General features: G+C 37.1%; 1 protein-coding gene across 2 annotated transcripts in view; it reads left to right on the top strand.

The window, feature by feature from the left end:
- Positions 1-2,608: 2,608 nt before the first annotated feature.
- The window catches only part of LOC115222568 (OCIA domain-containing protein 1), a 37,883-nt gene continuing 25,270 nt past the window's right edge, over positions 2,609-15,221 (top strand). The window contains exons 1-3 of one of the 2 annotated variants that reach the window (XM_036511740.1): positions 2,609-2,863; positions 7,437-7,512; positions 13,945-13,998. In XM_036511740.1, coding sequence (XP_036367633.1) covers positions 2,753-2,863; positions 7,437-7,512; positions 13,945-13,998 — 241 coding nt within the window. In that variant the 5' untranslated portion in view covers positions 2,609-2,752. The remainder of the gene's footprint in view (positions 2,864-7,436; positions 7,513-13,944; positions 13,999-15,221) is intronic. The other variant, XM_029792845.2, reaches the window with a different exon arrangement.

The following is a 15,221-nucleotide window of genomic DNA, read 5'->3' as shown; positions in this document are numbered from 1 at the left end:
TTTTTTTACTCCCCCAGACCGATTTTGGCCAATTTTTTGCACTTAAAACTATGGGAGGAGACTTTTCAGTGAAAAATCAAAAAAAAATTGTAAATATTTTCAGAGGAAATATTGTGATATAAGGGAGATTTGGCTGAGGTTTCTAGCACATTCCAAGACAACCCTCCTCATTTCTTCCACACTTTCGCATGTATTGATGTTTTTCAGTATTTTCCTCCCCATAAACACATTTATACTATTAAAAAAAAAAATTGTAAATTTATGATTTTTTTTCAACCCCACTCTGTACCCTGATTGTTTAAATTTTAAATATTGGAGAGCCTGAGGTCATTTCTGGCATTTATCCACAGTGATTTTTTAAAATAGATATGTAAAAGATAATTCATTTTAATAGCATACTTTTCTGTAAGAAAATGTTTTTTTTCTTACACACACATGGCCTCACTTAATTAAGGTGGGAATACAAATTTAAATTACCAATTTTTTACATTATTTACATTTGACGGATATTTGTCCTCATCTTGTTTGTTGTTAACACAACGCTTCGGCTGATATACCTTCCAGCCTTCATCAGGTGTCTTGGGGAAATTTCGAACCTGGGTTCTCATTCCTAAGGTATTTTTCGATGCTATTATTATTATTATTATTATTATTATTATTCAGGTCACTGCCTGGAATCGAACCCGGAATTTTGAGGTTAGTAGCCTGCGCTCTTAACCAATATGCCATATGCCTCGTAACTTTGAGGAAAATATAATCCTTTTGAAATCATAAATTAGGCTTTTCCTCAAGAACTTAGGATGCTAAACATCACTATGAAGGGTTCGGGTCTTTACTTCTACTATATATATATATATATATATATATATATATATATATAGTAGAAGTAAGGATGTTTAGCATCCTAAGTTCTAAGTTCCTGAGAAAAAGCCTAATTTGTGATTTCAAAAGGATTATATTTTCCTCAAAGTTACGAGGGAAAAGTTCGGATCTTGTTAATCTTGCGAATTTTCCAAAGTCCTCTCCCAACTCCTAGTCGCTTTTCGTGCATTTTTGCTTTCAGATTCGTTTCCTACGTGAGTGTGCAGTAGAAAGATATCCATTTTCCTCAAAGTTACGGGGGGAAACATCGGATCTTGTGAATTTTCCGAAGTCTACCCCCTCGGAAGAGATTTTCCCAACAACTTTCTTTATAATCGTAATCTATACCGTTTGAAAGGTTTTTTTATATAAAATTTCATTTAAAACAGACCATTTTCCTAAAAGTCACGAGGGAAAAACATTGGATCTTGTGAATTTTCCGAAGGCCTCTCAACTCCTCCTGTTACTTTCTCGGCATTTTTGTTTTCATATTCGTTTCCTACACCTTTTTTTAACACCCGTTGCACTTTTTTTTCTTTCGATTTTGTTTCTGGGTAATAATGTCAACATTAACACTAGATGTTAATTGACTTTTTTCCTTGTAATTTTTTGATGCTCCTTCTATTAAGCTATTCTAACATTAGACTTAACCATTGAATTTACACACAACGTAAGCCGTTTCGGCAGAATTCTGTTTTAAGAAAGCCATAATAACCCCTCATAACTTATTAGTTTTGGGAAGTTTCAGAAAATTTTTACGAATTTGAATTCTACACACGGGAATTCACACGACTGGGATTTAAGCCAAAAATTTGGACTGTCCGTATTTTAAACAATGATTTAGAAATTTTACTTTATATATAGGCGCAGGAGTGGCTGTGTGGTAAGTAGCTTGTTTACCAACCACATGGTTCCGGGTTCAGTCCCACTGCGTGACACCTTGGGCAAGTGTCTTCTACTATAGCCTCGGGCCGACCAAAGCCTTGTGAGTGGATTCGGTAGACGGAAACTGAAAGAAGCCCATCATATATATGTATGTATACATATGCGTGTGTGTGTTTGTGTGTCTGTGTTTGTACCCCTAGCATTGCGTGACAACTGATGCTGGTGTGTTTATGTCCCCGTTACTTAGCGGTTCGGCAAAAGAGACCGATAGAATAAGTACTGGGCTTACAAAAGAATAAGCCCCGGGGTCGATTTGCTCGATTAAAGGCGGTGCTGCAGCATGGCCGCAGTCAAATGACTGAAACAAGTAAAAGAGTACATATATATATATATACTCTCTTTTACTATTTATATATATATATATATAGTCGTGTGAATTCCTGTGTGTAGAATACAAATTTGCAAAAATTTTCTAAAAATTCCAAAAAAATAATAAAGTTATGAGGGGTTATATGGAGTGCGTATTGCAGAACTCCGCAGGTGCTTATAGTCAACACTCTGTTCGAATAATAATGCCAATCACCTGCTGATAAAATTTAGCAAATAAGCAGTTAGAAACCCCGTTTACGGATTAATGTTTAACAACAATGACTTGATAGCATTGGTTGTCTCGATACAATACCGTTTCTCTTTCTGATTCTGTTCGAAGTCAAAATTAAGTAAGTTAATTAAGCCGCCACGGACGAGTTATAAGTTACCAAAGACGTTGATAGTTGTCTCCCTTTACGTTACGGAAGTACTGACAGAATTACCTATTTCTTTACTACCTACAAGGGTCTAAACACAGAGAGGACAAACAAGGACAGGCAAACGGATCAAGTCGATTAGATCGATCCCCAGTGCGTAACTGGAACTTATTTAATCGACCCCGAAAGGATGAAAGACAAAATCGACCTCGGCGGAATTTGAACTCAGAACGTAGCGGCAGCCAGACGAAATACCGGCTATGGACGGAGGTCACCCGGTTAAGGGTGGCGACGAGGATCCGGATAGAGTCGGTCCGTGGAGGAATTTTAAGAATCCCTACCCAGAATCGAATAACCCTAACTTGCCTCAGGTGAATTCACTAAATTTACGTCTTTATCTGCTTCCATTATTTGTTTTACTTACATGTGCATCTATATATTTAAATATTATTGTTAGTAGTAGTCGTAGTGGTGGTATCTTGTTACTATAGACTGGGACTTTGGATGTGTTACATTCTCGCAATGACATCTGTTATTCCGTACATCAGACACGCTTTTAAATGCTGCTAAGTACCGTCGAAGAATAAAAGCAGATTTTGTTTTGCATGCTTGATGAGTCTGCTAAGTTACAAGTCCATGTGCCATGTGTCTCTTTAAATGTAATCATTGTTCATGTGAAAATAAAATACCATAAATGTTCCTCTTAATTGGGAATGGTGGGGGTCATACTGTGCCGAGGAAAAAATTTAATCCTTCTTTAGATAGGCGTCCCTCTACCAGATTTGTGTTTAGAAAGTGAAAAGAAATGTGGTTGTTAACCAACGGATTGGAAGGCATAAAGCAGAGTGACATTGAAAAGAAATGAGTTTCCGATCCGATCCGATTTGCAAGGACGTTGCCTCTTGTTTTATTTCCCAAAACGAAACTGATGTTATAGTCGACGCAGTGCTTGATATCGACAGAAATAACTTTGCCTTTCAACACGTCCAGAGTTAAGAAAGACACAGTCCTTTCCCATACCCCTCTTCTCTTCTTACTACTTTCAAAACGAAAAATTTACCCTTTCTTACTTTGTCGAAAAGGTAATTTGTGACGGCTTTATTAAGACATCTTAATTTGAGGTAGGCTCAATTTGAACTACCTCTTGCCTGTAATTTAAACTATGACCTTGTGTTTATAGGACGTGTGCTGATTTTCTAGTCCTTTTTTGAGAAGTTTTGGAGCTCTGAGTGCCGTATAAACCGTCAATACTGAAATTATTAGGAGTAACATTCTCACGACGGTTGGCGGTCATAAAGATAAATACCTGTACTGAGGTATAAATACCTGTACTGAGGCGATTCGGCATATTATATTACATTCCTTTGTAAGTGCATACCATTTGTATTAGGATATCAGTAAACTCTTTAACGAACCGAATTTCACTGGCCTGTTTTAATTACCTTGTGGAAAGAAATCATTTTTGTTTTTGTTGTTGCCTGCCTCAAGTCAGTCCTAGTCAAGTACACCTAAGATCAAAAGTATTCAATCAATGACCATGCCTTATTTGCATGTCTCTGTGCTTAAAGTATTCAGAACAACTTTTGCCTGGTTCGATATATCTCCTCGCCTTACGGAAAACAAGGATGTGGTTTTGAGAGAAAGAAATTTGATTGCTACTTCTAGCATTTCTAGCAACCACCTATACGTTCCCTCTTTGGCTTAGAAAGAAATCTTTTATATCAATAAGATGCGAAACATGTACAGATGGAACAATCCATTGAGGACTGGAGGTTACTTTAGCAATAGCCCAAAACTGAGTACTTCAAAATTTTTATTGTCAAATCCTGGTATATCTTCCATTCCTTCATTCATACATTCCTTTAGAATCGATAAAATCAGTTCCTGTGATGAACTGTTCAAAAGAAAGTACTATTCTTTTACTATGAGACAGATGCTTTCCAAAACTCTTTTAAGCCCCAATCAACACTACCCTTATGGTGAAAAGAAATAATGAAGTAAAGGTAATATGCTTGTTGATAGGTCCCTATGATTTAATGTCCTTCAATTAGAGACTTGATCCAAATGTTTGCACCAACAAGACAAACACTGTTAAATGCAACCAATATGATAGATTAATTCTTTCATTGCCAGAAACCCAATAAACCCTTTAGCATTTAAACCAGCCATATCAGGCCCAAATATTCTACCTGTTTTATGCTCAAACACCCAGGTCTGGCCTCCCACATCTACCCTACAGTGTCATTCTAAAAGCACACAATCACATAATCAAACTTTCAATTCCTTGAGATAATGTATGATCAATTCAAAACAATGTGAATATAATGCATTATATTTAACAGAATAATCTGAATGTCAAAGGATTAAATAAACCATGTGTTTCCATTATTTTTTAAAAGAATCAAGAATTTGGTGGAAAATTTAATAAAACAACCAGCATTTTCTTCAACTTTTCTTATGAATTCATCCATGATTGCCCCTGGTTCAATAATACAAATTTGATGTTTAAAGTGATCTAAATTAAATTCTTAAATCAAAACTTCATGTTAACCCTTTAGCATTCAGATTACTCTGTCAAATGTAAAGCCTGTTTACTCACATTGTTTTAAATTAATTGTACAGCATCTTGTGACTCTGAGATTTTGATGATGTCCCTGTTTATTTTTAGAATGACTTTGTAGGGTAGGTGTGAGAGGTCAGAGCTGGCTGGTTTGAGCATAAAACAGGAAGACAATTTTGGCCTGATATGGCCGGTTTAAACACTAAAGGGTTAAAGTATATGCTAAACAGCAGCATAATTCTGCTAAAGTTATTTTACTAAATTCTTAATTATTTTCTAAATTAAACGAAACAAACACAGTGTATTTCAACAGAAATATGGTAAGAAAATGTTTTAAAGCTAGTATTATTTGACTCATAACTTGATGAAGAGTTTTTTCATAGAACCATGACATGTGGCTTTAGTTAAAACTGGCCATATCTGGCCTAGATATTCTTCTTACTCTATGCTCAAACTAGTCAGATCTGGCTACTCTCACCTACCCTACAGTGTCATTCTAAAAATATACAATCACATCATTGAAATCTCAAAGCTACAAGATAATGTACGATTAATTCAAAACAATGTGAATAGATAAGCTTTACATGTGACAGAGTAATTTGAATGCTAAAGGGTTAATAATAAACACATTGGAATAGATATAATTTGTATGATAGAATTGGAAGCTGTCTCTGACAGGGATGATATTGAATGAGTTAAGTCTATCACCGAAAAAGAAGGTATAGTTCTTCAAGTGGGTTTCTACACAGTTTCTGTCAAGATTTGAAACTTTTATAGAAGACCCTACAAGATTGTAAAGTGAATTTTTTAATCACACAGCGACATGACTAGAACAAGATCACAGATCTACTTTGTCAGAGGTTACACAACAATGTACTCATGGTTGGGACATCTTTGATCATAGGCTTCACATACGTAGCCAATGGAGAGAGGCTCTACGAGTTATATGTATATCTTGTATACACACACGTGTGCATACAAAAGTAAGTTAGATAGCTGATGGTGAATTCATCTTACTACTTGCAACCCGCTTTTCTTCAAAATCCTGGCTACGCTCATGGCTCTGCATTCAACCAGACCTACCTAGCATTAAACAAATCAGTCAGTTCCACTTGTGTGGAGTTTGTTGTTCTCCATTTCCATCACACCTAACACAACTGCTTTTATTTGAAAGATCAATCTATCTATAGGTGTTGCTGTGTGGTAAGAAGCTTGCTTTCCAACCACATGGTTCCAGGTTCAGTGCTACTGTTTAACACCTTGGGAAAATGTCTTCTACTACAGCCTCAGGCCAACCAAAGCCTTGGTAGTGGACTAGGTATACACTTGCGTCGGAAATTAATTAGCACTTCTCAAATTTCTACATTTTCTTACATTTTCTTAATTTAATTAACTTATTATCAGAAATGAACTCGTTTTTAATCAAAAATTTATTAAAACATATCCCAGCACACCACATAATTGTTATTAATCGTGAAATTTAGTCAATATCTTGTTGCTCCTCCTTTGGCAGCAATGACAGCTGCTACGCGGGTCGGCATGCTGTCTATGAGTGCCTGCAGGTACTGTGCAGGGATGGCCCCTCATGCAGCAAGAAGTGCCCCAAACAGCTCGTGTCGGTTCCTGTATTGCTGCACATTCAAATCCCTACCCAATCGACTCCAGAGGTTCTCAATAGGGTTCAGGTCAGGTGACTGGCCAGCACGTACTCCTCGCCACCAAAGAGGTATCCCATACTATCTCAACGTACTTTGCTGCGTTGATGTTGCCTTCGACGGCATAGAGCCGCCCAACACCACTGTAGCTGAACGCCCCTCACACCATCAGACCACCCCCACCATGCTTCATGGTGAGCAAATCAAGGGTGCTAATTAATTTCTGACGGTAGTGTATGTCTGTGTGTGTGGCTTTGTGTCTGTGTTTGTCCCCCTTCCCATCACTGCTTGACAGCCAGTCTTGGTGTGTTTACATCCCCATAACTTAGCAGTTTGGCAAAAGCGTCCAATAGACAAAGTACTAGTCTTAAGAAATAAATCCTGGCGTTGATTTGTTTGACTAAAACCCTTCAAGGTTGTGCTCCAGGCTAGCTGCAGTCAAATGACTGAAACAAATAAAAGAATATGTACACATACACACACACACACACACACATTTGTTGTTGTTGTTGTTGTTGTTGTTGTTGCTGCTGCTGTTTGCAGAATCATGTGCATGCCAGGCAAGATGCTTAGCAGCATTTCATCCTTTCCAAGTTGACGAAATAAGTACCAGTTGAACCCTGGAGTTGATGTAATTAACTAAGCCACTTCCCTGAAATTGCTGGCCCTGTGCCAATATTATCATTGTTATTGTTGTTATTATTATTATTGTTATTTATTTTTTAACAGAAAAATCTAGTGACTTTGAGTCGTGATGAACTCAGAGTTCTTCATGAATGCAACAGAGAAAGCTTTTGGTATCGAAGTAAGTTACTTATTTTTTTTTTTAACTTGTTCATTAGTTTGTTTGTTTAGCATCCATTTTTTTCATACTAGACAGAGACTTAAAGGGGCAACATTTTATAACTGAATACCATTCATATTGCCAACCCTTTTTTTTTTATCAAGTAAGGGATTTTTTTTTTTATTCCTTTAATCTTAAAAAGCACAGTGCAACTGGTCATAATGTTCACAAAGAATGTAAACATCGTGTCACCATTTCTTTCAAACAGTGACAAACAAACCTTTGGAGTGTCAGCATTCATGCGTGTGCGCGCACACACACAAATGCACAGGCATGCATATATACATCACACGATAGTTGTAGACAAGAATCATTGTCACGAAGGTGGTTTCATTTGTTTCCAAGATTCCATAAAAAACATGTCCAGTCAAAAGGAAATATTTCTTTGCTTGGAAACAAGTGAGAGTTGACAACAGGCAGTGCATCAGGCTGTAGAAAAATCTACCTTAACAAAGTCTGTCTTATTCATGCAGGCATCATGGGAAAGTGAACATAGAGAAAATACCAAACGAGTTCCCTATGGATACCGTATTTATTACAACGAGTGGCTTGTAAACGTATCTAACGAGCGAAAGCGAGTTAGATACGTTTACAAGCCACTCGTTATAATAAATACGGTATCCATAGGGAATGAGTTTGGTATTTTATTTATTACACACGAATAACGACCATATTTTATTAACCCAATAACTAAATTCTTCACGTTTAGTTGTAACTTATGAATGACAAAAGTAGTGCCGTCACCGTGACCTTGGGTCATCACCATGAATTGACCAATCAGAAGCAGCGCTGTCACCGTGACCTCAGGTCATCACCATGGATTGACCAATCAGAAGCAGCGCTCGCAGTATCTGACATATGTTAGATACCAAAAATATCTCAAAGTGTTCTCACTCACATGTGTGTAATAATAACCCTTTAGTATTTAAACCTGCCATATCAGGCCCTAGTGTTCTACCTGTTTTATGTTCACACTGGCCAAATCTGGCCTTTCACACCTACCCTACAATGTCATTGCAAAAATTAAGTCACATCATTGATATCTCAAAGCCAGCATTTCTCAACCAGAGTACCATAGAACACTAGGGTTCTGCGAGAAAGAGTGAGATAAATTAGTGCTAATTTCATGATCGCAATGTTTGTGTGTGTGTGTGTGACATTTACTATGTGAACTACAATGAAAAAATATGAGAAAGACATGGTATATAATTTTTTTGTGCAGGGGTTCCTTGATATGTGTAATTTATTTTAAGGGTTACGTAAGGGGAAAATACATATATATGTGTGTGTGTGTGTGTATATATACACACACACATACACATATATTTACCTATTCATCAATTGGTCTTTAGAAATGGATTAAATAGTTTTTATAAACTCAGTTAAAACCAGAAATATGACACGACTGCTACTACTAATACAGGTTTCTCTACCTGCTAGAAATAGCAGCCAAATCTCTCAAATTTTACCCTACCTTGTTGCATTACTAAAGAAAAGCAATGTTCACATTGACTAATGTAACTCTAGATATACAAAAGGACAGGATAGTCCATGGCTGGAATGCCTTTGATCATAGTTTTGCTTAATCAGAGCCTGCTTAGGGCTAAACCACAATTACTACTACAAATGTTAACTCTGATCAGAATGCTAACATTTAGCTGTACACCTAAGTGGTAATCACATAGTGGTTACTACTACCTCAGCAATGAAATAATGATAATGATGATGATGATGATAATAATAATAATAAATGCCCTGATGTAATACCAGGCACTGGCTCTCATGGTTTCTGATCTTAACTGATTGGAAGTGTTATCATATACATTGTTTTGTCTTGGTATAAAAGATGAGCTACAGCAAAAACTCTGCTCAATACCACAGATTTACTTGTCAGTTGGTTGTTTGTGCATCTCGGATCATGAGCAGGAGTAGTGTGGGAGCACCAAAACCATGTGTTAAGAAGAATTCTTTGAATAGTTCTCCTCTGGAAACATGGGTGTTTTGTTCAACATACTTAAACGACCCTTATTCAGGGACCTTTTGAACAGGATGGGCTACTCAACCTGGGCCTCGCCTGCCAGGTCATGCACTGCTTATCTTGATATGAGATCACCATGTTATGCACATATGGTTGTGATGCATGTGTCTGGTGTACTCTTACCTGATGGGGAGTCATGATGGGTATATTAGGATTTGTATATTTGTACCCCGGTGTCATTTTGATGGCATGTGCTGCTCTCTTTCTCAGTAATAATAGTATTAATAATAATAATAATAACAATAACAAGAGCACTTAGAGAGTGCAAACCTCCACCAAAGCAACATCAACGATTAGCCAGAGATGATTTTTAAAATTGGAATATCTGAAATAAACGCAACTGCTCTGACAAAGGAGAATACTAAAAGTGAACCTGACCACTCTCAAAAATTAAGTAGAAAAACAGAAAAAATAATCCAGAATCCTTGTCCGGTACCAACCAGATCGATCCCAAAATCTAATCAGTTCATGCCAGTCATGAGGCCAAAGATCCCTGAAAGTTTCATCTGAATCCATCCAGCGATTCTTGAGATATCTTGTCCACAGACAAACAAACAAACATAACTGAAAAAATACCTCCACCTTCGCTAAGGTGGAGGAAATAATAATAATAATAATGATAATAATAAGCTTGTTGTATATAGCGCTGATTGCGCTACAACTTGTCAAAAAAGAGTAAAGAGGGCTCAGAAAGTAGCAATAAGTTAAGAAAAGAATCATAGCCAAATATACATGAATAAGTACACAGAATAAAACCAAAAAAATGATAAACAAAAGAATCATAAAGAATAAATAAATAAGAAGTCAAGAGTAGTGTTGACAAATTTCTGGAAGCATGGAATTTTTAAAGGATGCAGTGTCTTGACATCTAACAACTAATGTGAGTAGTTTACTTCATGTTTCAACAATTCTAAGTGCAAAAAAATATTTCTGAAAGTCATGTGTGCTGTGCTGTGTTTTTTATGATTTTATAAGTATGTCCATGAGTGGTAGAGGTATTGAATTCAAGAAGGTAGCCAAAGTTGTTGGTGAAAGATGGACTCTAGATCCGACCAAGTCATTGTCAGACATCATAACTGTAGTGTGTCAATGCCCAGGGAAGCAATGCTCCAAGATATGGTGATTGACTGACATTTGGTTGCATGTCTCTGAACAGCTTCCACTAGATCAATATTCTGGACAATAAATATTCAGAAAGCTACTCTTGTTTGAGACACAGATCTGGGTTTTTTTATTCATTTTTTTTTTAACAGGAAATGTTTCTACTCACTGGAGCTACCAACCTCCATGCCCAATTCCCCTAACATTGAAGATCAAATTCATGTTTAGTAGCCTTCTTTTATTTTGTTGTGCTCCTAGGCAACCACTCTATAAAGATCCCATTGTATCACTTAGTGATTGGGATCCACAGCCACACTAAGGACACTCCACTTGGTCACTCAACATACCATCTTAAAGAGGATTATATCTATGGCTTCAATGGATAATTTAGTGTTAAGCACATAAAACCTGAAAACTTGTTTATAGCTGACTTGGGTCAAAACAATAACAGCAACTACATCTTAACTATTCTAAACATCTTCACATGCATTTAGTTTACCCACAAGTTATGTGGGCCACTTCAAATTCCTGTCTGTTGTCATATAACCAATAAGTTCCACCCTAACTTTAGGGTTATTTCCTAGGTAAATTATAACTGACTTGTGTGGTCAAGAAGTCTACTTTGCAGCCATATGGTCTGGGTTCAGTCCCACTGCGTGGCACCTTGAACAAGTATCTGCTACTATACAGCTCTGGGGTAACCAATGCCTTGTATTTGAATTTGATATTTGCAAACTTTGGAAGCTACATGTGTGTGTGTATTTGTCTCTACTTGACAACTAATGCTTTTTTTTTATCTCTATAAATTAGCAACTCAGCAAAAAAAAAGAGCAATAAAATAAGTACTGGAGTCAATTTAATCAGCTAAGTCCTTCAATGCAATGCCCCAAGCATGCCAATAGTATAATGATTGTGACGAGTAAATGAATATAGGCATAGGAGTGGCTGTGTGGTAAGTAGCTTGCTTACCAACCACATTGTTCTGGGTTCAGTCCCACTCTGTGACACTTTGGGCAAGTGTCTTCTACTATAGCCTCAGGCCGACCAAAACCTTGTGAGTGGATTTGGCAGACGGAAACTGAAAGAAGCCTGTCATATGTATGTATGTTTGTGTGTCTGTTTGTCACCCCAACATCGCTTGACATCCGATGCTGGTGTGTTTACGTCCCCGTAACTTAGCAGTTCAGCAAAAGAGACCAATAGAATAAGTACTAGGCTTACAAAAAAATAAGTCATAGGGTCGATTTGCTTGACTAAAGGCAGTGCTCCAGCATGGCCACAGTCACATGACTGAAACAAATAAAAGAGTAAAAGAGAATAAAACATCAACTGCAAGACGACCGTTTCTATTTTGATATGGCTGTAAAAAGAGTGAAACAACCGTATCACAATATTTCCATATTTCCTACTAAGATTCCATATTCTCTACTTCTAACCATTTCCCATTTCTTTATTTTTCCTCATCATGTTAATGTCTACATTTTCATGCTTGCATGGGTCAGACAGTGTTTTTTTTTTTGAGACAGGTTTTCTAGTACTGGATGCCCTTCTTGTCGCCAACCCATATCTGTTTCCAAGCAAGGTAATATTCACACCCTCACATTCACACAAACACTCATTCTCATTAGAGGCAGTGAGCTGGCAGAATCGTTAGCATGCCAGGCAAAATACTTAACGATATTTCATCTGCCGTTATGTTCTGAGTTCAAATTCCACCAAGGTCAACTTTGCCTTTCATCCTTTCAGGGTCGATAAATTAAGTACCAGTTACACACTGGGTCGATGTAATCGACTTAATCCCTTTGTCTGTCCTTGTTTCGCCCCTCTGTGTTTAGCCCCTTGTGGGCAATAAAGAAATAACAAACACTCATTCTCACATGCACAAACATTCACACACACACACACACACACACATCTTTTATCTGTTTCTACTTTTCATATATTTCATTCGTTGGACTGCAACCATGGTAGGGCTGTCTTGAAGGGTTTTAGTCAAAGAAATTGCCTCTAGGATTTATTTTTTAGCCTGGTAACTATTTTATCAATCTTTTATGCTGAACCACTAAGTTACCAGTTGTCGAGCAGTTTATGGAGACAAACACAAACTCAAAGACAGACACACACACATATCATCAGCATCTTCATCATTTGTTCACTTTCCATGCTGATATAGGTCAAATGGTTTGACAGGTACTGGCCAGCTGGAGAGCTACCCAGGCTCTATATGTCTGTTTTGACAAGCTTTCTACAGCTGGACCCCTTCTTAACACCTACCACTTTACAGAGTGTTCTGGGTGCCTATTACAGGCGCTTTTATGTGGCACTGGTATGGACAATTTTACAGGGCATGACAGGCTTCTACACAACTTCTATCAAAGGAAACCTGCTGGAACTACCTCAAACAATGTCAGATTTTACCATGATGGGATCAGCCTGGGGTACTTTTGATCAAGTATCAAAAGATATGACACCCATCGAGCAGAAACCTTCATCATGCCGAGCTCACTGTGTAGAATATTCTCAAATCTCTCGGAATATGCTAATAGCATTGGCTATTTGATTTATAGTCAATCATCTTCCATCCATCATCGTGTGGTGAACACGATCAGTGGTGGTAGTTGCAGGACCCCCTCCTAAATTCAGCTCCCCACTTTTGCTATGTTGATAAACCTGCAATGTCATCCCTAATGTAGGAACCTCATTAGCATGAATGTCCTTGGGGCTAAACCTTTTTCTTGCCAATGCTTGATAACACCACAATGCCAAAATTTGTTCATTTTCAAGAGAAGTCGGTACTAATTACTTTTGAAGACTTCTTTGAACAATCAGATGTCAGTTTACCTGGAGAGAAATAATGCAGAGTTGAAATCAATGCGTGCAAGATTTCACAGATATAGTCAGGTTATGGACATTTTAGCCCACCCTTGTATGTGTGTGTATATATGTTATATATAAGTGTGTGTGTGTGTGTGTAGACAGACAGACAAATACAAGCTTCTTCAAGTTTCCATCTACCAAATCTACTTACAAGGCTTTGGTTGGCTCAGAGCTATAGTAGAAGACATTTGCCCAAGTTACTGCTACACAGTGGGATTGAAACCAAGTCCTTGAGGTTGGGAAGCAAACTTCTTAACCACACATCTTTGCCTGCTCTTTAGAAAAAAAAAGTAGTATATGCATTTATGAGTTATTTTATATATTTTGTAATTAATTTGTTCCCATGTTAATTGTTGGTTTTTAATTATATTCTCCAGGTTTACCAGCTAGTATGATATTTATTGGTTTAACACAGTTTGCTGTCAACAAAGGTAAGTTTGTTTTTCTTTCTTTCTTAAGTGGCAATAGGTTCTTTGATAAAAAAAAAAAAGGAGCAGGGAAGGCTCCCCAGCTGGTTCTTTCTGTTATTGTTTAGCTCTACATCAGGTCAGTCCTGATCAAGTAGACATGATTGATTAGTAGATGCTCCAAACATGCCCCTTCCTAACTTATATTTCATGACTACATTATCTTATGTGTTTCTTACTCTTTTTAAAAGCTGGCTGTGATTGGAAAAAAATATGACTGTTACCTCTAATAGGTTAGATAGATTTCATATAGAGGCACTCTTATTGCTCATCTCACAGTTTGTTACTCTTCCTAATATTAAACAGTGTGTTCTGCTAGTTTTTTCAGTCAATCCATTGCTTGGCTTAACATCACCACATGGCACCTTGCATACCTTTCACTAAGTCTACTTTTAAAGCAAATATTCTTGCCATGTTTCTGGCCTAAGAACAGCTTTTCCTTTCTCTACTTCCAACACTCTTAGAAACACGGATTCAGGGTCATGCACACCACACCCTCCTCATCTAATTTTAAAAGTATCTCTTCATTAACAAATATAACATAGAGCATATTTGCTAGACAAATATTAAATAGGGTAACAGGATTATCATAAAGTAATGTGTATTTGATCCAGTTAAAGGCCTACTATCAATGTTTTGGGGTGGTAGAACTTTATCTAAACTACTTGTTTGGGATTTGGATGCCTTTAACAGAGTCCACTTTGTTACAAGCATTCAAGCCAGGTTGCCTGTTTAAGGGTACCTTCCTCCCTTTGTCTTTCCCATCACTCTTGGAGACACTAAATAAGTTGTGGGTGTTGCATGTGTGTATTACTGTCTACTTGCCTTGACTTTGTGTGAGTGTCACCATCATACAGTCTTCCATAAAAACATGCCTGGTTATGGGGACGGGAATCACTTAGTTGAAAACAGGTGAGGGCTGGTAACAAAAAAGGATATTAAGTTGTAGAAAATTCACCTTAACAAATTCCATCCAACTCATGCAAGTATGGAAAAGTGGACATTAAAATAATGATGATGGTATCTCATTCATGATACTAAAGTTGTATGGTCAATAAGACCAGTGTTTTTTATCCTTTTACGCTTGTATTTCCTCCTTTATCAATTGACTGTCCTGATTTTCTTTCAAATATGATAAGAAAAAATAGTCTTTCATACATCATATGATAAATATTGATTTCAAATTT

The sequence above is a fragment of the Octopus sinensis genome, linkage group LG20 (genome assembly GCF_006345805.1).
Source record: "Octopus sinensis linkage group LG20, ASM634580v1, whole genome shotgun sequence".
Taxonomy (NCBI): domain Eukaryota; kingdom Metazoa; phylum Mollusca; class Cephalopoda; order Octopoda; family Octopodidae; genus Octopus; species Octopus sinensis.
This window is presented reverse-complemented; position numbering and strand designations above follow the sequence as displayed.